This window comes from Silurus aristotelis (genome assembly GCF_946808225.1).
Source record: "Silurus aristotelis genome assembly, chromosome: 5".
Lineage (NCBI taxonomy): Eukaryota > Metazoa > Chordata > Actinopteri > Siluriformes > Siluridae > Silurus > Silurus aristotelis.
The window spans coordinates 22,984,752-23,010,080 of NC_139578.1; the positions used below are offsets into that span (position 1 = coordinate 22,984,752).

The following is a 25,329-nucleotide window of genomic DNA, read 5'->3' on the forward strand; positions in this document are numbered from 1 at the left end:
TCTGCTTAACCAATGCAGTTTTATTATCAAAGGTCTAATTCACTGAAACTTATAGTACAATGTGGGGCTGCAACAACAAATCGATAATAATCGATAATGAAATTCGTTGTCAACTAATGCCATTATCGAATAGTTGTTCTGCTCTTGTTGCGGGTTAGCATGACGATAAGATAACACAGCCCCTTGCGAATTGGCACAGAGTACAGGGTCATCTGGCAGCAGTAAAAAGTGTGTGTCCCGAGTCAACAAAGTCATGGAAACATTTTATATTAAATACAACAAAGAAAACTGTACCTGCAAGTTGCAAGCATGACACTGCTCTTGTGCACAAAGCAAGCTCCATGAAGACATATGCGAAGGTTGGTGGTTGGTGTTGGTACAGAAGATCTTGAGTGTCCAGCACAGAAGCTTGACCTCAACCCACTTTCACAAACTCCTTTGTGATGACCTGGGAAGCTCATTAATGCTCATGTTACCAAAAGATCACAATCATATGTGCAGTTTAAATTCAAGTGGTAAGGCTTCACAAAAGTGGAGGTTTCTGTGAAAGCAAAGGGAAATTGGATGTTCAAAGAGTAGATTGTTATGGCCATTTGGGGATACTGTGTACATATTCACGTGATCACATATAATAACGTCACGTGTAAAGTTATGACGTAAAGACACCTTTCTGTTGTTGTTGGGGATTTTTAAGGGTTCCCCAGATTCCTGTTTTTCCCTTTTAAATGTCGTCTAATCGTTCATTTTAAGACTCTATAAAGTTTGAATGTACAGAAAGGATACGTTTTATTGTCTGGGTGTGTGTATATAAGTGTGTTTTTGGGATGAAGCGGTGTGTATATGTGTGTGTGTGTGTGTGTGTGTGTACTGTAAACTGGGCAGCTGTAACCCGAGCGCTTCAGCGCGGTAGAGCAGAGCAGCGGCTGATAAAGACGAGCTCAGTCCCGAAAAGGAAACACACATTCCTCAATCTGGACACTGTGTATATGAACTTATTACTGAGGTGTGGATCTGTGAATCAGGATGAAGGCCTGGGAATGGCTCCTGCTTAACTGCTGCCTGTTCAGTCTGTGCATAATTGGAGGTAAGGAGACACCAAAAGCTCAAAAACTGCACTAATATGCGGCATACACGCAGGAAGTCGTGAACAGCGCGTTGTGTGTGTGTGTGTGTGTGTGTGTGTGTGTGAGTGGCCGCAGGAGATTATGTTTAGTACTTTGTGCGTAAATGTGGATTTGCATCTACCACCACGCCAAAGTTGCCCCCTAATCTACTCGTTTTATAGTTTACGCAATCGAAAACAAGTTAGAAAAAGTAACAAAAATTTCAAAGTTAACTGAAAAGCTTTTTTTCTTTCTTTCTTTCTTTCTTTCTTTCTTTCTTTCTTTCTTTCTTTCTTTCTTTCTTTCTTTCTTTCTTAATAAGCTGCAGCTTGAGTTTCACAGCACTAAAATTATAATACAGAAGTTGCTGAGATACTGTAAATGTATTGTAGAGAAATTGAATTTCATAAAAAACCCAAAACCTCCATACTGTTTAAAAAGGAAAGATCCCCTCCTCAACTGCTTATATAACTAATATATAAAAAAAAATCTGTGTTGGTTTATTGCTTATTTAACCCAAATCTTTTTTTGTCTATATTTAATAAAACTATGTAAAATGCTGCAATATACTTCTTTTTATGTTTTATCCTTTATGTTTGTGTACATGGACTAGCTCAATCACCACTCAAGACTTTTGGCCCTTACAGAGAAAGCTCATTAGATTAAGGCTGACTTGAGATTGCATGTTTTTAAATTAATACGTTGTTTATATCAGTATAAATATCAGTTTTTGGTTTCTATTACTTCACAATTCAGTTTTTCTTGTTGTTTTTTTTTTGACAGCTTCCATTTCAATGTTCATTAAACATAAATGTACAGTTTAATCCAAACAACTGTAAGTTAAAAGGGCATTTGGCTTGTACATCCCAAAAAAACATAGGCTGTCAAAAATGTTCGTCATGTGCCAGGATTGAGCACCAGGCCGTCCTGGCGGCTGCTAATAGCAGTTTGGTGTGGGGTGATGCTTTCATTTGTTCTTGTCAGAGTGGATCCTGGAGGACTGTGGTTCTGAGAAATTTGATGGATGTGTCAGCGGGGAAGCTGCCACTTATAAATGCTCCTAACCTTCAAAAACAGGCAAACAGGAGTAATGCATAAAAAGGCAGGCTCATTAAAAATCAAGGCTTCATTTGTGCATTGTGGAAAGCATAGGTTTTTAATGAAGGCCAAAAGCTGTTTTTGCACTCATCTCATTTGGATGGATATTGTTGCTTATTGCTTTCTACATTTGGGTTTTATTTGTCTTGCTCTTGTCTTTGTAGGATAAAATGTTGTTCAGCAAAAGAGTAAAAAGAGGCTTGTGCTTTCTCCCACAGAAACCTCTGAAGCAGAGAATCAGCTAATGAAGAAGCTTTTCTCCGGTTACAATGTCAAAGTACGACCAGCGAAAACAGTAGAGAGCAAAGTGGTTGTAAGGATTGGCATGAGCCTGTCATCTTTCGTCAGTCTGGTACGGTCCCATGTTCCATACATACGGTCTGAATAAAAGGTGCATTCTTGTACAATATAAAACAGAACTGTGCTTTAGTGGCCAAATACATTGACAAGGAATTAATCTCTCAGTGGACCAGTATAAACATGACAACAATGTTGTGTGGTGGGTAATATTGTGCAATTATAAATTGTCCTTTTAAGCCATAAAGGAGGTTTTCTCTTTAAGGGGTGACATAATGTAGCCCTAGTTTTAATCATTTACTGATAATGGCTCTGGTAATGAAGCATATCCTTGACAAAGATGAAGAAAGTGTTTGGCTAACATTTTAGTTATGAGCTATGACATTCTCTCACTGCTCGTAAAAAGGCTATTTGTGTCTGATAAAAGTGTCATCATTATCGCTCAGTGATTTTTAAATGTGAAGTGACTGCGTGTTGTGCTAGCATTAATGTTACATAACCATAATGGAGAGTGTGTTCGAGAAGTGAAGAAAAGAGTGCAGGCAGGGTGGAGTGGGTGGAGAAGAGTGACAGGAGTGATTTATGATAGTAGAGTATCTGCAAGAATGAAAGGGAAAGTTTATAGGACTGTGGTGAGACCTGCGATGTTGTATGGTTTAGAGACAGTGGCATTGAGTAAAAGACAGGAGGTGGAGCTGGAGGTAGCAGAGCTGAAGATGTTGAGGTTTTCATTGACGAGGATGGACAGGATTATAAATGAGTTTATTAGAGGGACAGCGCATGTAGGACGTTTTGGAGACAAGGTGAAATTGAGATGGTTTGGACATGTGCAGAGGAGGGAAATGGCGTATATTGGTTGGAGATTGTGAGGATGGAGCCACCAGGAAGGAGGAAAAGAGGAAAACCGAAGAGGAGATTTATGGACGTGGTGAGGGAAGACATGCAGGTAGTTAGTGTGAAAGAGGCAAATGTAGAGAGCAGGGGGGTATAGAGACGGATGATCCCCTGTGGCGACTCCTAATGGGAGAAGCCGAAAGAAGAAGAAGAAGAACCATACTGTTTTAATGTGGTACTGCAATTTTGTTGGTATTTCCACATCTCAGAGATATCATCCAGCATCCATTCATTCTAATGAATATGTATAGTTAAAATAATTTCTATTACGAGACACATAAGCTTTTCAGTTTGCTTGCGTAGTGAAGCATGTAGTCATATTCAGAAAATATTTGCATACGCCACAACATTGGTGTTTTGCACCACTGAGAGATGAGATGATAGATAGATAGATAGATAGATAGATAGATAGATAGATAGATAGATAGATAGATAGATAGATAGATAGATAGATAGATAGATAGATAGATAGATAGATAGATAGATAGATAGATAGATTGCAGCACATAGAGTATAAAACTATACTAAAGTATATAATTTACATTTACATAAAATATATAAAGGGAGTAAATATATAGATATACAGTACAGAAAGAAGTATATAAATATTAGGGCTGTCAATCGATTAAAATATTTAATCAGGATTAATCGCATGATTGTCATGAGTTAACTCGTGATTAATTGCAACTTAATACTTTTTACTTTTTAATACTTTCATCAACATAGGCATGGACAAATAAAGATTCTTTATGCAAATGTTTGTTTATTATTAGTGAAACCATACTCAACATAGAGCATGAAGACAAAATATTCTTGTAAATGTTTAAAAAGTAATTCTGGTGTTTTAAATTACATAAATCAGGACACCAAATTGAACTTTTTGCTATGTTTCCACACTGAAGGTTAATTGCCTGATGTGTAACCATAGCGGACTTTGGTGCTTGATTTGGGACTTGGTGCATCAGTAAAACAAATGTTTAGTGATTTAAAATAATTTTTTACTGGAGTTTATTTTTTTATATCTGAGTGAAGAAAGGATTTCGCCTATTTTATTTTTTTATTTAATTTATTTATTTGTTTGTTTATATTCTTAATAAAAAATGGTCAAACAGAAATGCACGCCGCATAATTCGCACAATAATAAAAATTAGAGCTGTTCAAATGAATTAGTGAATTAGCGCCCGTTATTAACTCATTCATTTCGACATTCTAATAAATTCATTTAAAAAAAGTATATAGTGTATACAGATACAGCGAACAGAAACCCTGAGAGTATTTGGCTAAATTTGCTCTCCAGCTAATGATACTTTTCTTTATATAGTGTTGATAGGTATTGTTCACGTTAGCATAGTTCACTTAATAGAATTGTTTAATGCAGAAATATTTTAACAGTTGTGTACATTGTAGACATGTACAGAAGTAATCTGTAAAATAATCGCTCAAGTAGTTTTTCACCAAAGAATAGTATTTACTTTTTACTCATGTGCATTATAACTATGGTAGTTGTACTTTTAACTAAACCACAAGGCAACTGTGAAATGAAAAAGCTGTAAGCAAGGAAATCAAATTTGCTTGTCTCGGTTTCCCAGGCTAGCGATTTGTCAGTGTTTATGGTGAGAGTTGTGAAAGTTATGAATCATTCTCAGAGGTTTTGTAAAACCTGCCTGCTCTTGTAAATTCTGTATATTGTAGATATAAAAAAATGTGAAAGTTTCAATAACAAAATTGCTTTTTTATTTCCCCTGTAAGCTTTTATTTTGTCATAAAGCACACTGTGAACAACAGAGTCCTCCTGAGTGTAAATATTACAAGGAGATCATGTATCACATCCTGTCTTGGTTGAACATCATGATACTGCAGCATTTCAGCTTCTCGGAAAACTACGCACTACACATTACAGCACCTGTTATCACACTCATCACCAAAGCTTTATACTGTAAAGTATCCTTTTGACTTAATTCTAGGGTACACATTTCATTCTAAAGTCTACGTGTTTTTATCTATGAAAATAGACATAGAGTTCGATTGAAGGTGTCTAAAGCTCAACAGTCTCATCCATTCATATTTTTTTAAACTGCTGTGTCTGTAACTGAGTTTGGCCCAGCTGCTGGTGTCAGTGTGTATCTGTACGTGTTTGTGTGTATATGTGTTGTGTGATTCATCACACAAACTATTGGCACCCACTGTGTTAGTGGGGTCACATTATCCTCTGCTTCCCGTCTGTGGATTTTAATAGCCAGTCTCAAATAACGCACACACATATACACACATTCAAATACATACACACAGAAAGGAAGAAACCACTATTCTTTCTATCTCTTTTTCTCTTTCTGTAATAAATATATACAAGCATACACAAGTTTCATGTGTGATGAAATGACAGCATTTCATAATCCAGCATTATGGACTATTTTCTCTTTACTGTGTAGTGCAAACAAACAGCAGTTTTTCCACATCTTAGATATAACACAAAAATATCTCAAATATAATTAATAAAATAGCATTTATAATAACCTGAGGTTACCTTTTTAAGTATGTATTGCCTGTCCTATATGTATCTGTCCTATATGTACTGTATTTTGTATAATGATATGTTGTATATGTTGTACAGCTTATGATATTCAGTGTGAGGCTTTTGAGCTGATATGTCTGTGCAATGAAAAACACATGATACAGGCTGTATATTAGAAAAAAGAAAATGCATTTACGTTGAGTTTTTATAATGCATGAAGCCCATGCGACCTCCTGTGGGAAAAAAAAAGCTTTATATTTATTTTGAACCTGGAGAGGTTACTTTCTTCTAAGCATGCTATTTTGCTCAAGCTAATATGGTAGCTCACTACCATACCAGCATACTAGCTACTACTACTATTACTACTGCCTCTGAGCCAACATCACATTAAGGAAACGCGAACACACTCACAACGTTATGCAATCAGAGAGAAATAATATTTTGTACTGTACATTATGCAGTGTCTGTTCCAATATATAATGTATTGCAGTAAAAAAATATTTTTATTGCATCTTGTACATCTATTTCCTCATGCAGTGATCCTATCAGCCAAGCATTTGACAGCAGTGCCATGCATAAATATCATGTAAATGCAGTTTACATACATCAAACATCAAAAATAAAAGTGTGATCTTAGTTACTTTGACTAGCGCATATCCACTGGTGCCAGAAGAAGCAGATTAAGGACTTCACCTGACCTTTTACCGAACTTCAGTTTCAGTGCACCTGCTGATTTCAGAGATACTTTTCTGCTCACTGTGGTTGTAAAGAGATCTTATTTGAGCTACCATCCTATCAGCTTAAACAAGTTGTACAAGTGAAAACAGCCATGCCATGAGAATTAACAACCCCCCATACACACATGCTGAACACCACACACTCATATTCTGATATATTTCCTGAACTCTGCATGATTTTACCTGGATTATATAATTGTAAGAATGTGAGAAAAAAAGAACACTCTCTCTCTCTCTCTCTCTCTCTCTCTCTCTCTCTCTCTCTCATCCTCTATCTGCTTTATGACAGCAATTCCAAGCTGATTTATTCCATGTTAAAGAAATTACAAGCTGATTGAGGTGTTCATAGCTGCAGATATGAGGCACTATTTTTTAGTGAAGAATGCAGGTTTTAAAAACTGCACTGCTTCAGGTGCACAACCTCACTGAATTCTCACAGGGTTGCCTTTTATCTGTTAGTACACCACAAATTAAGTTTAGACAGAAAGACATAAATGCTCTTCAGAATTATGGAGAATTATGGCCTCCATGATTTTCAAATGGAAGCAATTTGGCACAACCAGGACTCTTCCAAGAGTTGGTTGCCTGGCCAAACTGAGCAATCAGGGGAAAAAGGCCTTAGTAAAACCTAATGTTCACGCTGATTGAGCTTCAGAGATCCTATGTGGAGTTCCAGAAGAGCAAACATCACTGTAGCCCTCCACTGATCTAGGCTTTATGGCAGAATGGCTGCATGGAAATCTCTCCTTAGTGCAACACAGATAAAAGACCCTTTCAAGTTTGCAAAAAGCATCCTAAGGACTCTCAGACTGGGAGGAAAAAGATTCTCCGAACTGATAAAACCAAGATTGAACTGTTTGGCCTCATTTTTAAATGTTAAAATGTGTTGATATTGTGTTCTATAATATTTTTATTGTACAACATGCTCCCTATGATCTTTCTCCTTTCTGAAATTACTATATTGACCTGTCCCTTACATCATGAAACCCATAAATGCATACTCTTATTATGACTAGTCTTTACCCCTATTATGTCCAGGTTTATGAGTTGGTTGTGCACTCATGTTTAATAAGTTGTACATCTTTACTTTTTTGATTTCCCAACCCCCTCATATGTGTCCTGTGCTGGGGGTCAAGCCAGCTGTCTCTTAAACATTCCTCTGCTGGTTTTAAATAGCAGCTCCTGCATGTGTGCTGCCATGCCCTCCCTGCTTAAACAATCCCCTAGATCAGAAGCCAGTTTAGGCGGAGAATGAGCTGTTCCCATTCTGAAGAACCTGTTTTGTGTTAATCACAGCTACATACCCACCTGTTGTACTTAATGATTGGCCTTATGTGAGGAGAGGCTCAATATCCAACCTTGCATATACAGTATATAAAAAGGGGTCAGAAATCCTCAGATTTACTCCATACTGGATGCAAAAAAAAAGATTTGTCAACTATGTACATGGTGGAAGCTCAGTAAATAAGACATGGCACTCCACAACACTGAATAATCAAGTTTGAGGTGGTAAAATCCCACCAATTACCCACTTATTTTTAGCAGAGCTCACAAATGGCAGTTTGATTAGGTGACTAAGAAAAACTTTGATTAATCATGCGGCCTTAATACCCATATACCCTTTAAAACTTGTAATGTAAAACTTCTATGAAAAGATTTGCAATTATTTTTCATTTTAGCAGGTTTATTTTTAAATGTTCCCCTGTTTCTCATTACAGAACATGAAAAATGAAGAGATGACCACCATTGTTATCATGAACCTGGTGAGTGCAATTACTGCAAAGTTGTAATGTAATATATATGTATGTATGTATGTGTGTGTGTGTGTGTGTGTGTGTGTGTGTGTGTGTGTGTGTGTGTGTGTGTGTGTATATATATATCATACATATATATATATATATGTATGTATGTATATGTATGTATGTATGTATGTATGTATGTATGTATGTATGTATGTATGTATATATATATATATATGTGTGTGTGTGTGTATATATAATTATCCAGCTCATCATTTCGGTTTCAGAAAGCATTATTTGTACATTGTGTGAAATGCCGGCCACAGAAACAGCACAGCTTACTGAGCCCAAAGGCCAGCACAACACATATGCATCCGTTATGCACGAGCTATGAACACTAGAAACAATAAAGAACAAATTATGCAAAACGAACCATTATTATTCAAATGTTCCAGATATTATTCACAGACAACTGCACAGAGAAATTGCATCTAGTATAATTAATGGTGGATGGAGGAAAATTTTAAATAACGTAATGAAATGATGAACTGGTTTGATTTTTCATTTCCAAGTCGTCTCGCTTTGTTTCCTGCATGTTTTATCCACATTTGCCTTAACCTTTCAATAATTCTTTTTTTTTTACTTTGAAACCACTGGATAACATTCAGGTCTGATTTTTTGACAGGAGTGGAACGATCCACGTTTGGCCTGGAATCCCAAAGAACACAGTGGCATTGACATACTGCGAATTTCATCAGCAAAAGTGTGGCTCCCAGACATTGTGCTTATTAACAAGTGAGTGTGTGTTACCATAATGCAAAAAAGTGTTAGAAATTCTGTGTTAATTAAAATATAACAGCTCACTAATTATATGTTTATTGCACTTTGCATAATGAGAAAATCAGCAATGAATAAAGACTTTAAGCTCTGCCAACCTGGCCAATTACAACATTATCTATCTATCTATCTATCTATCTATCTATCTATCTATCTATCTATCTATCTATCTATCTATCTATCTATCTATCTATCTATCTATCTATCTATCTATCTCTATCTATATATATATATATATATATATATATATATATATATATGTGTGTACTGTTTAAATTTTTTTTTATTTGTTTAGAACCAATATAAATTTATAGATTAATTACACTCATGAAATTCTGTATGAAAATTCCTATCCCTATTACATTTTACATTTGCGGCATTTAGCAGACGCCCTTGTCCAAAGCGACGTACAAAAGTGCTTTGAGTCTCTATCAATGAATAAATCTACACTGGTAAACTAGATTATAACTTAAGATAAATCAGCGTACAACTCTGTTGAGGGTTTTTTTTAAGGAAGAGGAAGGTCTTAACCTCTCGCTTGAATTTGAAGCCAGGGACTCCGACATTTTTTATTATTTACAGACATTTAGTTACATAAACACCTTATTGCATAAATAATTGTAAGTACTGTAATATATAAAACATTTTAAAACTAAAAAGTCCATCAATTGTGATATCTATCAGTTTAAAATGACCCTATTTACCTGTAAAGTCATGCCTTAACTCTAAATTAAGCTCAGTGTCTTGTATTGTATCTTACTTTTCCTCACATTTAGAAAATACTGATGATGCAGATGTAATGTACATGAGGTGTTTTTTTTGTATGTGTGAAATTAAGACATTTATTAATATTCATTCAGAATTTCAAGGCAATCTGTTTCCACCAGCGTAACCCCTGAACGAGTGCACAGTACTGTAGATGTCACATCAGCTAAATATCGAACCCCCAAGTGAGTTGAGTCAGGTACAATAGAGGATATTTAAAACTACTGTTCTGTAAAACTGGACTAAAGAAACACCAAGAGACGTTTATACTTTTATTTAAGTATACCTGCATAATCATTGTAAGTACAATATTGCTTTTTGCAACAGTTCTATAAACATGAAATTAATATAAACTATGTGACATTTTAGACAAATATGGACAATTTGTCTATTTATTTCTTTCCAGTAGCAAAAATTCATCTCTAGCCTTCTAACATTGATTTGTACATTCCTGTTAACAGTCTGAGCCTTTCTAATTTATATCAAGCTTCCTTCTTTAAACCAAAAGTTATGCTCTTGCAACCTGCGCTTGGATATCCATTTTTGGTTTATTATTTAATTTTTGCAAGTAAATACATTACAGTAGGTTTTCTTTTTTTATGAGAACCAGAGCAATGTATCAGGGTGGCATACCTAAAGGTAAAGCTTGTTTGATCTTTGAGAACTTGCTAGTGGATGAATTATATCTTTGCATACTTCATGCTTGGTTTTATATTTTCACTACGGTCATGCATGAAAAGAGGAAAATGATACCCAATCATGAATCTCTTTTAAATACTGACAGATTAGACAATATCATGAAATTGAATACAACTTACCATTACAAAAAAATATATATAAAAATTCTTTTTTTGTGTGCTGGGAAGAGCTTAGAGGTGGTAACAAAAAGTTTTAAGACTAGTTTTGTAACACACCAACAGATGACAGCACAAGGCTGCATACACAGTCACAGGGCGCACCAATCTTCATAAGTCACAGTGCCAAAAGACAACAGGAGCTGTGCATCTGGTGCTATTCTGACCACGTACGTTACCACATCTGCGATTTCATCATGGAAAGCAGGTTAGAGCAAAGATGAAATTCTGCATGAAGTACTACTGCCAGGTTTTAAGGTGTCTGTGGCAGGTCATTCGGCAAAGGTGACCAGATCTGTGGCGCGCTAACCTCAAAGCTTTTTAATACCATCTCGTAATTTTAAGGAAATCTCATTTTAGCTTTTTTTTTTTTTTTTTAACTATAGATATGTATGGCTGCTATATATAGTCATGGCTGGTATTGAAGCCAAAGCATTTTAACTTATTTTTACTGATGTTTGAATTGCAGCCAGTTTTGAACGTATAATACAGACATATCTAAACTGCTCATACCTGACTTAATACCACACATAACTAGCAATAACTAGCAATGGGACAAATACCTTAGATAAAAATGTACAGATTACTTGGAGGATGCAGTGGACACACGGACATGTCTTATCAACGTTCAAATCTTCCCCACTTTAAGCTAAATTCACATTCAGTTTAAACCTAGAATAAGAGGATTGAGTCCAAATCAGAGTTATATTTTTGGAGTAGTTTTGTTGATACTGCGTTACAGGTTTATCTAAAATACACTCTTTAAATGCAAGCAGGCCTGAACACTGTCATGTCATTTCCAAACATTTGAAACTTCTAGTTTTAAAAGTCTCAGTGACACTGTGACTTGTCTCGTTGCACAACTCGTTTCTGTTTTATATCACTGTTTGCAATGCATTTCACAGTTATACAAACTACACCAGCAGGTCAGACAATAAGGTGAAGTTATTTACCGTTAACATGGTGTCATCTCTTCAAGAAGAGAAGGTGACCGTATCTGTTTAACTCCTTCATGCAGAAAGTGTGGGCTGCTTCATTACTGGCCCTGTGAGACTGTAGGTTATAATCAATGGTCCGCTACATTAGCTTCGGTTCAATATCCAATATGTGTTTCTCAGCATGTTCTATAAAGATGACTCAGCAATATCATGTAGTGTTTAAACTTTTTAACTGCTGTTGCTGTAGGAACATGATCCATAATATTGATACTGAATGTAAATTTATTGAATTATTAACGTAAATCAGGTGAATTGTTTTAGATTATGCAAATGTTGACCGTGAAATTATTTACATTACAGCATCTTGTTCTTCCTCCGTGTTTGTGTTTGCAGTAACGACGGTGTGTTTGAAGTGGCACTAAATGTTCATGTTCAGGCGTACAGTAATGGCAGAGTAACATGGACCCCGCCTGCCCTTTTCCGCAGCTCTTGTGGTGTAAAGGTAAAACAGAAATGTTATTTTATATTTTAAATAAAAGCATTTGGATAGTTTACTCTGTACCTTGAAACAGTACATGTTTGTGTAACATTTGAGACCCTTAAGGCAGAGTGACGATCCATGTGCAGAAGCATCAATGAAAGCAGGCAAAACAAATGAAAACACAATCTTAATATTGGATAATGGATGATCAAATACATAGCAGAGAGTGATCCAAAACAGTATTCCTAAAACATGGAAAAGGTTTAATAAGGCTATCAAGGCTCAGAACATGCACTAACACTGGAAATGGCAAGACTTGGAAATGAACTTAATAACATGTATTCTTTATCTACAACTTAAAAATAAAAAGTGCTTGCTGTGAATATGACTTCAGTCATGTTTGTGTATTTTCTATTTATACATTATTTCTTAAAGTCAGCTTCCTCTGTTTATATATTTGTTTTCATGTGGCTATTTGAATGTGTATGTGTGTAGTAAAAAGTGAGAAAAAGGGATGATATATACAAACGTGCAAACATAATGCATGTCATAGGATGCCACGTACACAAGAAAATACTGACTCACTTTATTCCGTTCTCATGCTCCCGTTATCTGTCTTCCCACATATACCTCACAACTGTTTTGCAGGTGACATACTTTCCATTTGACTGGCAGAACTGCACCATGGTGTTCAAGTCATTCACATACGACTCGTCTGAAATAGAGCTTCAGCATGCCCTTGACGAGACCGGCAAAGAGATACAAGAGATTGTCTATGACAACAGTTTCAGTGGTATGAATACCCACAAGTCGCACACACATGCCACAGGAGACTTTGAAAGGAAAAATATGAGAGATAAAAAGTTGTGGTTGTTTTTTTGTATTTTTATTTTTTTGGAGGGCACTGGAAGAATAATATTCACTCATGAACACACATGTGCACTCTTAAATAGTTACCTTTTCCACAGAGAGTGGTGAATGGCATATCCGTCACAAGCCTTCCAGGAAGAATGTAAAGAAAGAAGACCTATATGAAGACATCACCTTCTACCTGATCATCGAACGCAAACCCATGTACTATGTTTTCAACATCATCCTACCCTGCATTCTCATTACCATCATCGCCATCTTTAACTTCTATCTGCCTCCTGACGCTGGTGAGCCCTGACATAAAAAATCTGCCAATACTTTACTGAAACGAACATGAATTGCTTATTATATCTTCGAGAATGATTGGATTTATGATTTGTCCACAATTAGAAATATGTTTATTTCAATTCAATTGTTAATAATACAAAGAAAATCCAGATATAAAAGTTCATCAAAAATTATTTTGGCTAGCACGTTTGCAGAGCCCATTCACACTGTCAGTTTCTCAGACCACCTCACATATATGATCTAGTTTAATCTCAGTCATGTCTACTCATTTTAAACATGAACTTGACCTGAACACACTGCAAGTCTAACTTTCCCCTCAAATTCCCCCAAGCTAAGGATTCATCTTTTATACAAATGACAAATCTGGTGTAGTGTATGACATATAAACTGCCTACGCATTGATCTTAATATCAGATTTTTTCATTAATCAAAACACTGTGATGATTCTTTGACAAAATACTTAATTGAAGCCGTCATCTTGTCATGTAAGTGGAGTCATTGTTGTTATAAAAAACAGCAAGCTGGTACCAAGGAGGAACTTGAGAAAACTAAACTGGTACGAATTACATTTGCAGTTCTTTAATTAAACTTAAATTTCATCATTTACAAGTAACTGCTGATTTGTTTTGGCAATGTCCAAAACTATTAAAATAGAGATTTATTCAGGAGAAGATAAAAACTAGTCCAATATTCAGTCTGAACACCACGATAAGTTGATCCTAATATGAAAAGAAAAAAACCTCTGGCTATACATCAATAAACAATTTCACCATTCACTCTACACTTAATGCGACAGAGACATGGATACAGTGTGGTAGACCATTGTAATATGTTTAGTTTTCTAATATTTGCTTTGAGTGTGTATTTGGTAAGTGCATAGAAAATGTTACATTCAGTTGAAACTGCAACTGAACCAGTTTAATTTAACCAGAGCTGTACCCTCCATGGCCTCCTAAAGCAGTGTTACAGCTCATTACATGACCACTAGGTTCATATTTTATCACAGTAAAATCCACTCCATAAATCATTGCATGCAGTTGCTCAGACTGGGGAACCTGACCTCAGCGACCTCTGTGAGGCAGCCTCGGGGACGAAGCGGCACATTACAGTGTGTGTGTTTTTCTGTTTTATTATGCGGGTCATGTACAGTGAGGAAAATAAGTATTTGAACACCCTGCTATTTTGCAAGTTCTCCCACTTAGAAATCATGGAGGGGTCTGAAATTGTCATCGTAGGTGCATGTCCACTGTGAGAGACATAATCTAAAAAAAAAATCCAGAAATCACAATGTATGATTTTTTAACTATTTATTTGTATGATACAGCTGCAAATAAGTATTTGAACACCTGAGAAAGTCAATGTTAATATTTGGTACAGTAGCCTTTGTTTGCAATTACAGAGGTCAAACGTTTCCTGTAGTTTTTCACCAGGTTTGCACACACTGCAGGAGGGATTTTGGCCCACTCCTCCACACAGATCTTCTCTAGATCAGTCAGGTTTCTGGCCTGTCGCTGAGAAACATGGAGTTTGAGCTTCCTCCAAAGATTCTCTATTGGGTTTAGGTCTGAAAACTGGCTAGGCCACGGCAGAACCTTGATATGCTTCTTACAGAGCCACTCCTTGGTTATCCTGGCTGTGTGCTTCGGGTCATTGTCATGTTGGTAGACCCAGCCTCGACCCATCTTCAATGCTCTAACTGAGGGAAGGAGGTTGTTCCCCAAAATCTCGCAATACATGTCCCCGGTCATCCTCTCCTTAATACAGTGCAGTCGCCCTGTCCCATGTGCAGAAAAACACCCCCAAAGCATGATGCTACCACCCCTATGCTTCACAGTAGGGATGGTGTTCTTGGGATGGTACTCATCATTCTTTTTCCTCCAAACACGTTTAGTGGAATTATGACCCAAAAGTTCTATTTTGGTCTCATCTGACCACATGACTTTCTCCCATGACTCCTCTGGATCATCCAAATGGTCATTGACAAACTTAAGACATGCCTGGACATGTGCTGGTTTAAGCAGGGGAACCTTCCGTGCCATGCATGATTTCAAACCATGACGTCTTAGTGTATTACCAACAGTAACCTTGGAAATGGTGGTCCCGGCTCTTTTCAGGTCATTGACCAGCTCCTCCCGTGTAGTTCTGGGCTGATTTCTCACCTTCCTTAGGATCATTAAGACCCCACGAGGTGAGATCTTGCATGGAGCCCCAGTCCGAGGGAGATTGACAGTCATGTTTAGCTTCTTCCATTTTCTAATGATTGCTCCAACAGTGGACCTTTTTTCACCAAGCTGCTTGGCAATTTCCCCGTAGCCCTTTCCAGCCTTGTGGAGGTGTACAATTTTGTCTCCAGTGTCTTTGGACAGCTCTTTGGTCTTGGCCATGTTAGTAGTTGGATTCTTACTGATTGTATGGGGTGGACAGGTGTCTTTATGCAGCTAACGACCTCAAACAGGTGCATCTAATTTAGGATAATAAATGTAGTGGAGGTGGACATTTTAAAGGCAGACTAACAGGTCTTTGAGGGTCAGAATTCTAGCTGATAGACAGGTGTTCAAATACTTATTTGCAGCTGTATCATACAAATAAATAGTTTAAAAATCATATATTGTGATATAGTGATATAGTGGGATTTTTTTTTTTAGATTATGTCTCTCACAGTGGACATGCACCTACGATGACAATTTCAGACCCCTCCATGATTTCTAAGTGGGAGAACTTGCAAAATAGCAGGGTGTTCAAATACTTATTTTCCTCACTGTATGTACAGAAACAGCTTTATGAATAAAATGAGTATTGTATCGGGATGGTGTGTAAAGTGTACATGGGATGAAGTAAAGGTATTCTTGCCAATCTACATATCTTTATGTATGTCAAAGACCTTATTCCCTATTAAGCAGGCATATTCCCTTCTCTTATCCTTCTTTGATTTCGTCTCCGTAGGAGAGAAGATGGGTTTAACCATCAACGTGCTGCTGACCCTCACTGTCTTTCTGCTCCTGCTGGCTGATAAAGTCCCTGAGACATCTCTGGGTGTCCCCATCATCGTCAACTACCTGATGTTTACCATGGTCCTGGTGACGTGTTCGGTTATTCTCAGTGTGGTTGTCTTAAATCTGCACCACCGCTCACCAAACACCCACGAAATGCCCCTGTTAGTGCGTAAGGTGAGTCACCACCGTAACTATTCACCTTGCTACACTAATCTGCTGTGTTATTCTGTACCTAAAGTCAGATAAGTTGATAAGCACATCCTTTTCACCAGATGTCTTTAGCAAACAGTTCTTAATAAATGAAAATCTGTCTGTTTGATATTTCTGCTAAATACTGTCTGTTTAAATGTTGAATAATAAACACATCTGTTTCTCGTTTTTAAATGATAATTCTAAATGAAAAATGTGTATAGTTTAAAAAGAGCTAAAATTTTTGCATTTAAAGTCATAGATTTGAATTTTCTTACTAAATACTTTTAAAGTTTTTTTTTTTTTTTGCTGATTTAAGCTCTATAATGCACCTGAATATTTGCCTTAGCCAAAATTATTTGTAATATTAACCTAAAGTTATATTATAACTTGGTAGGAAAACTTGATTTAAGTGTGATTATGAGTAAAGGAGATGCTGCTCCTGCAGCATGATTTGGTCACATTTGCTGGGTTCATGCATTTCCTATAAAACTGTCGATTTGGAAAAATACACCATTCAGCACTTTGGAAATGGACATGGAACTTGCGCGCGCGCACACACACACACACACACACACACACACACACACACACACACACACACACACACACACACACACACACACACACAATCTATTACAAAAACACATGACATGCTTAGAAATTATCCTAAAAGAAAAAGGATAGAAGAAATTAAATCAGCGTCATGCACCCTTGTTATTGAGAAAAGTTGAGAGCCACCATTGTTCATTTTCCACTCACAAATAAAAAGAAACCTGGGCAAGAGGTTTTCTGGTGCAATACAAACAGGGTAATGAAAAACGACTAGATTAGAACAGTGAATGTGGAAAAAAGAATGTGTTATACTGTACCAACACAAACCACTCAAAATATACATGTCCTGTCAGAAAAGAGATTATATACAAATTCTTTACATACATACCTGCATATATATATATATATATATATATATATATATATATATATATATATATATATATATATATATATATATATATATATATTATATATATATACACACAGTGGAACCCGGTTATGTCGATGTCCTAGGGGGGTCGCCAAAAAGCATCGAGGTAACCGAAGATCGAGATAAACGAAAATCAATATGGCGGCAGTATATTAACGTGCTTGAAATTTCTTTATGTACATGATGTGCGTTAATAAATGAGAATGTGCATGCACGTGTTTTTGAAGGGTTTTTTACACAACAGCGTTGCCGCGATTTGTTTGATGAAGGCATGTTATAAAAATACATACAGTACATGTTTATCTGTCAGGAATCCACCTGTCACGCCCCCTTCAGCCCCCTTCAGCGTGTCAGGTGTTTTCTCGGCCGCTTTCTCTGGAGCTCCTGGCTTCAATCGCGCACATATGGTGCTCGTTTATCATCATCACCAGCTCCTATTTACACTTCCACACTCTCACTGTCCGTTATTGTCGGTATATGTTGGTTCACGGCGGTCGTTGTTATCGCTCATGCGTTTCCCGGTACGTGTCTTCCCACCGGCACTCTCTCAACGGCTGCGCTTTTCTTCCCAAAGCGCATCGCGGATTCCCCCCCGATCCTGCCGGTGTTCATTCTATGCTTTTGCTGCTCATCCCACGTTCCGCGCCGCCAAGCGCTGCTTTCGCCTCCCGTTCATCGCATAAAATTTAACAAGAAAAGGCATATGTGCACTAACTAACAGCAGAGATTCACCAGTATACAATACAACACCTGTAGCAGCTGTAAGCCTTGATTTTTCCGTCACTTCCGCGAGTTCTTCTGCGGCTGCACCGAGATAACCGACGGTAAATGGCAAATTTTTCCCCCCTTGTGCTCGAGATATCAGGGTTCGGCGACATAAAAAAAAAAGTCGACATAACCGCAAAAAAATGCTTAGAAAAAGCGAGAATTTGGCGGTTCCACTTCAAAAACGTCGACTTAATAGGGTTGTCGAGGTAACCGAGGGCGAGATAACCGGGTTCCTATATATATATATATATATATATATATATATATATATATATATATATATATATATATATATATATATATATATATATATATATATATATATATATATATATACTATAGAAATTAAGCTTGTATATATTTTAGAGTAGTCAATGTGCAGCTTGTATAGCAGTACAGATTTACTGTCCTCTAAAAATACTTAATACACAGGTATTTTTGTCAAAATAGCTGGCAACAAAAAGTGAGTACACCCTGTAGACAGCTGTATGTCATTTAACCATGCAAAACAACATGTCCTATTCATCATGTTCATGTTTTTGTGTGCTTAACAGGACCATACAAATTTGTGTATTTTGTATTACAGCAGTTAAAATTTGGTGCTTTAAGTACAATTCTCTCATACTGACCACTGGATGTTCAACATGGCACCTCATGGCAAAGAACTCTCTGAGGATTTGAGAATTAGTATTGTAGCTCTCCACAAAGATGGCAGAGGCTATAAGAGGATCGGTACCACCCTAAAACTGAGTTACAGTGTTGTGGCCAGGGCCTTACAGAGGTTTTCCTAAATAGGTTCAACTGAGAACAGGCCTCACATGGGTTGATCCAAGAAGTTGAGTCTTCGTGCTGTGCATCAGGTGCAGAAGATGGCTTCAAAAAACAGACAGCATTGCTTTAGTTGTTGCAGAAGTGGAAGGTCCACTTGTTAGTGCTCAGACCATACACCGCACAATGCAACAAGTCGGTTTGCATGGCCCTCACCCTAAAAGTAAGCCTCTTCTGAAGCTGGCTCACAAGAAAGCCTGCAAACAGTTTGCTAAAGACAACCTGTCCAATAGCATCATATACTGGAACCATTTCCTGGTGAGGAGTACCAAGAAAATTGTGTCTTGCCTACTGCTAAGCATGGTGCTGGTAGCATGGTGTTGTGGCTGCATGAGTGCTGCTGTTATTAGGGAGCTGCGGTTTATGTAATGGGACATTCTGAAGCAGAACATGATGCCCTCCCTTCAGAACTGCCAAAAGGCAGTTTTCCAACATGAAAATGACCCGAAAAACACCACCGAGATGACAACTGCATTGCTGAAGGTGAAGTTAATGTGGTGTGATGTGAGTGGCCAAGTATGTCTGCAGACCTAAACCTTATTGAGCACCTGTGGGGCGTCCTCAAGAGGAAGGTGGCGAAGCACCATGTGTCTAACATTCAGCAGGTCCGTAATGTCATTATGGAGGAGAAGAAGAGAGTCCCAGCAACAACCTTTGCAGCTCTGGTGAATTCCATGCTCAGGAGGATTAAAGCAGTGCTAGATAACACTTATTGACACTTTGGATACAGTTTTGACATGCTCATTTAGGGTGTACTCACTTTTGTTGCCAGCTATTTTAACAATAATGACTCTATGTTGAGCTTTTATAGAGGACGGGAAATCTGTGATGTTATACAAGCTGCACTTTGACTACTGTAAAATATATCCAAGTTTCATTTCCACAGTATTGTCCCTTGAGAAGATCTACTAAAATATTTGCTGAAATGTGAGTGGTGCACTCACTTTTGTGAGATATTTTATATATTTTATATATAGAGTATATTTTATATATATATATATATATATATATATATATATATATATATATATATATATATATATATATATATATATATATATATATATATATATACATACATAGTATTAGGAGTGGTATATATTATATATTGTAGTAGTATTTATAGCCATATATCAAGAAAATAGACAAGCACAGGACTTAGTCCTTAGTGGAGTAAAATAATAATGACAATGCCTTTAGAAATACTGAATATAGAAACATGAAGAAATTGTCCTTGAGTGTCTTTGAGCTGCTACTGAGGAGACCAGTGTGTATGGGGTATTGACTGGAATGCAATATTTTCAGGATCCTGATGGCCTGCAGAAAATGGAAAAACTTTAGTCTGCTCCATGTGGATGGAATGCTGCAGTCTTGTCTGCTTGATGGCAGTGTGGTTAGCAATCCATGTGCTGGATGATTGCAGTCTGTGGTGATATTGTGAGCCTTTCCCATACACTGTGTATGTAAGTCCTGAAAGGCTAGGAATTTGTTGCCAGTAATGAGATCAGCTGTGCTCACAACTCTCTTCAGGGATTTGCAGTCATGTTGCAGCCAAACAAGTTGCAGCTGCACCCAATCAGTGCAATTTTACATGTTGGTTACATGTTTACATGATTTCCCCAGCCTTCACTGAATGTACATAAGCAGATAAGCAGTATACACCTGGGTTACTTCTTCTATAATTTTAGCTCTACTATGTCTAACAATATGATTGCTTCAAGTATTATTTATCATTTTAAATCTAGAAACAGTATTGAACAAATCATTTGTTCAATTTCTTTCTTGCTTTCTTTTTCAAAACTAATTGGTCATACTGACTCAGAAGAGATGCTATTTGAATAAGACAATTGCAAATTTTGTGTGTGTGTGTGTGTGTGTGTGTGTGTGTGTGTGTGTGTCCACAAGGTGATCACTCATAACATTTTTTTTTTTTTTGTCTCTTGCACACTTCATGTAATCGTTTGGCAGCTTTCGCTGTCTGTAGCTTAAATAGTTGGCAGCTGTACAACATCCCACTACTTTTTTATTACTATTCAAGGTTATTCAAGGAAAAGGTCCATGCAGAGGCTCTTAAATTACTTTCTTAAGTCATTTTCAGTCTGACAATATTTATAGCACTGTCTCTGTAGCAAACATAAATGTGTGTCTATTAAACTTTTTTCTAAACAATGCACCTTCACCATTAACAGTAATTAAAATAAACTGATATGCATTAAACATAAGGGCTTAATTTGTCTTTCGCTGACAATGTTTTTGTTGTTTTATTTCATCACATTTATACACAACGGCCCTCTTTCTTTCTTGCCAACACTTTTACAGTAAATTATATACTCTAGTAAACTTTGAAACCAGATGTTGTTTGATTGCAGGTGTCTTGTATATGCTGTTTATTTCTAAGAACTTCAGCTAACGGCTAAATCAATAAACATTTTGTAATTATGGGAAACTTTATAAGCACTAGTAAAGGTGGTCTATCAAACGGTTTTAAATTGTGTGAAGTTTGTATGTGAAGTAGGAGACATTTAAATATCATAAGTCTCATTGTGGGTTTTTTTCCTGCAGATTTTTATCCACATTCTGCCCCCATATCTGGGTCTCTTAAGGCCAAAATTGGAGACACCTCTCTCTTTGGAGCGCCCACACAAAAAGGAGAACCACAAACTCATCAGTCGGGCAGCAGACGAATACTTTATTCGCAAGCCCAACACCTCTGTGCTCTTTCCCAAACCCAACAGGTAAATCCAATGTACACTCACCAGAAGGCCCCCATCACAAGAGGAGGAAGTAAATGTGTGAAGCAATACAGCTATTAAATGGTCACTTTAGTCGAAGACTTTTTTTAATGTAACAGGTCACCAACTGCCAAACCTCAGTCTGGCAGACCAAACTGAGTACTCGAAAAATACTGTAGCAGAGCAGATCAATGTATTTTAAGAACCCTGGCCATAGTTCAGCAACTCCTGGTTTTTAAAATTGAACACTTTTTGAACAGAATGTTTAAAGGCAGTTTGATTAAGACATAAGTGTTTATTCTTCAAAACAGATGTCTGATCTCTACAGAGTCTGTGCCACTCATCAAAAAGCAATAATCGCCAGTGTAAAACACAATATAGCCACTTTTGTCTTACTTGCAGATGTGAACTAATCACAGTTTAACATTAATTGTTGAAAACATATCTCTATTTAATCATGTTAGATGCTTGTTTGGAGATGTATGCCAGGAATTTTATGTAATTAATCCTTTACAATTTGTAAATTCTGAAATGTGAACAAGTCTGAAAGATTGCCCATTTTTACAAATCTTATACATGATTTTGTGGAAGGACTTGACCATATTTTAAAACAATACCCTTATAATTACAAAATTTTCACTATTGTAAACAGGTACAGTAGCATAAGCAATTAAATTAATTTTGTAAATTAACTTAATAAAATAAGTTTGTTTACCACAAGTTATTTTGGTTTTGTGTGTAAATAATATACACAGTATATACAAATAAACATTGAAAACAAGCATTTGAACGTAGTAAGGCCACAGAGAAATCCTGTTTGAAAACAAATCAGTTAACTGTTGCAGTAGACAAATTCTATAAAAAGAGAATGGAACTGAGAAATGCAGCAAGCTGACAGGCTTAATTAAAAAAAGGAAAAAATATGCATTGGTGTACAAATGCATTAGCATTTGCTGAAAACTACAACAGTGGCTAAAAAGTTAAATTGTTTACTATAATCGTTTTTTGCACAATTTTTATTTAATCCATCGCTATGTTGAGAATGAGGTGACTGAGCAGCCTGACGATCACGAGTCATGACAGAACAGATCCAGTGCAAATGTCTCGAAGTTTTCAAACAAACAGTTTACACAATAGCACTTATATAGTTATAAACATGTATATAATATACAGTTTTTGCTCACCGTGCTGCTGTTTCGTCGTCATCCGTGACAACAGTGTGTTTTCTTTTCATGTCTTAAAATGGTTGCTGTGATGTGTGGGGTGTACTAACTTTTGTGAGATACTGTGCGTATACTATAGATAGATAGATAGATAGATAGATAGATAGATAGATAGATAGATAGATAGATAGATAGATAGATAGATAGATAGATAGATAGATAGATAGATAGATAGATAAGATAAGATATTAATTGCCTAAAAATAGAAAAAAAATAAAAGTATATGTATTGTGGTAATTCAATAGTGATCAGCACAAGTAATACACAATACACATTAGCTCAGGGCAGGTAGTAAAAGTGGAACAGAGAAAACAGATAAAAATGAGGGGGAAAAGAGGTGAAAGAAAAGAAGAGATTTGATGAGGCAGCAATACTTTACACTTTTTGATTGGTTTTAATACTTGTCATGGCATCACAAGTACCATGTCTTATTTAATTTGTATTTCATTAGTCATTTGTGCCTGCTGACCCACGGGTCAGGATCTACAGTGGGACAGACAGCAGGAAAATATAGTGAAGGCAGGTGAAGTGAACCTTTCATCTTAAACATATCAGGGTTAAGGCATGAGAATTATGAATTATTGCCACTGCTGCCTGCATGTCTTAAATCTGTGCAGCAGTAAGGAAGTAGTGGGGTTTCTCTCCTGGTAAATGTATTTTGTGTAACACTGTTACTGTCATCAAGCAGGCCACAAAATGACATATGTGTTAGCCCTAACTTATTTGATAGGGGGTTACTGGTTGGTAATTAGCAATTGGCCAAAACCAACTTGGAGAAAAAAGTTAGAAGGATTAGTTTGGAAGATCCATATGTCCTTCCCAACATCACCCTTAGAACACTCAGATACATTTTAATACTGTTATTTAAAACGAACGTTTCCTACAACCAACATCGCTGCCTCCACGCTGGGCTGGGTCTGGGCTTTTTTCCCGGACCTGCACACTAAGGTGACCAGGTCATGAAATAACCCTTATTTGGCACGCCTCTTTAGCACAAGGAGTGCGATTGTGGAACAATGCCCCGGGTTGAAGAGACGCTGGTTGGCTATCCCCAGTCTTTTCTCACCCAGCCCCTCTTGGGCTGAAATCCATGGTACAGGCACGGCCAAGGCTCCACCTGTACGCTTTGCCCTCTCTAGTGCTGCTCCTAGGAGTTCTGGAGAGAGTTTGCTGGGATGGAATCTGTCTCCTCCTGGTAGCACTGTGCTGGCCTTTCTCAGGCAAGGGGCGCTTTGCTTCACCCCTGCCCCAAGCTGTGGAGGCTGTGGCTGTTGCCCCTGAGGGGGCACAACTCTTAGCCCCTGGTCTTTTGGTCAAGGTCTTAGACACCATTCTCCAATCCACAGCCCCCTCCACAAGTGGGTTGTATGCAGCAAAGTGGCGCCTGTTCACTACATGGTGCGTGGGTCACCACCTAGACCCAGTTAACTGCCCAGTTGGCCCAGTGCTGAGATTGGTTTAGGAACAGTACGCCAAAGGGTTGTCTTCTTCCACCCTAAAGGTTTACATGTCCGATATTGCAGCTTATCATGCTCTACTTGCCGCAGTTATTAGGGAAAACCTGTGACACATTTTCTTGTGCTCTTAAAGTTTTTGACAGTCAAGACTGTTTTTGTATTGGCCATCTCCACTTTAAAGAGGATTGGGGACCTTCACGCTCTTTACCCCAGGCATGGCTAGTGCCTTCCCCTACAAACGACTGGGGTATGTTTTCAAGGTGCTCTTGGTCGTCCTGTGATCAGTCGTGCTTCAGGTATTCTATCCTCCTCCTTTCATGCCCCCAGACCAAGAGAAGCTTAACCGGGAGTGCCCTGTGTGAGCACTGGACACCTACAGCCACAGAACTGTTCACTGTCTAAAGCTGTTTGTCTGTACAGTCCGTATAAAAAAGGGTTTCCTGCTATCCACTCCTCTTATAAATCCTTTGGTCTCCCCTCTTCTTTCAGGGTCAGAGTGCACTCCACCTGGAGTGAGGGGCGGCCTCTAAGGCCTTGGGGCGGCCTCTAATCTCTCATTTACAATGCTGCAGGCTGATCCACCCGGCTGACCTTTATCAGGTTTTACAGCCTTTGCATTAGTGCCACTCCTGGCCCGCCGTCTTTTTACCTAGCTGTGCCCATCCACCCTAGGCAGGGATTGGGCAGTCTGGCGTGATTGGACCCTTGTTCCCAAATGTGTTGTTGACAAAGCTTGAG

The 25,329-nt window shown here is 37.5% G+C and overlaps 1 protein-coding gene across 2 annotated transcripts in view; it reads left to right on the forward strand.

The window, feature by feature from the left end:
- Positions 1 to 690: 690 nt before the first annotated feature.
- Positions 691 to 25,329, forward strand: part of chrnb1 (cholinergic receptor, nicotinic, beta 1 (muscle)) — a 28,116-nt gene continuing 3,477 nt past the window's right edge. Inside the window, exons 1-9 of one of the 2 annotated variants that reach the window (XM_083541502.1) lie at positions 691 to 1,084; positions 2,420 to 2,553; positions 8,360 to 8,404; positions 9,066 to 9,175; positions 12,168 to 12,276; positions 12,904 to 13,048; positions 13,224 to 13,412; positions 16,357 to 16,580; positions 21,742 to 21,914. In XM_083541502.1, the coding sequence (XP_083397628.1) occupies positions 1,024 to 1,084; positions 2,420 to 2,553; positions 8,360 to 8,404; positions 9,066 to 9,175; positions 12,168 to 12,276; positions 12,904 to 13,048; positions 13,224 to 13,412; positions 16,357 to 16,580; positions 21,742 to 21,914 (1,190 nt within the window). In that variant the 5' untranslated portion in view covers positions 691 to 1,023. The remainder of the gene's footprint in view (positions 1,085 to 2,419; positions 2,554 to 8,359; positions 8,405 to 9,065; positions 9,176 to 12,167; positions 12,277 to 12,903; positions 13,049 to 13,223; positions 13,413 to 16,356; positions 16,581 to 21,741; positions 21,915 to 25,329) is intronic. The other variant, XM_083541503.1, reaches the window with a different exon arrangement.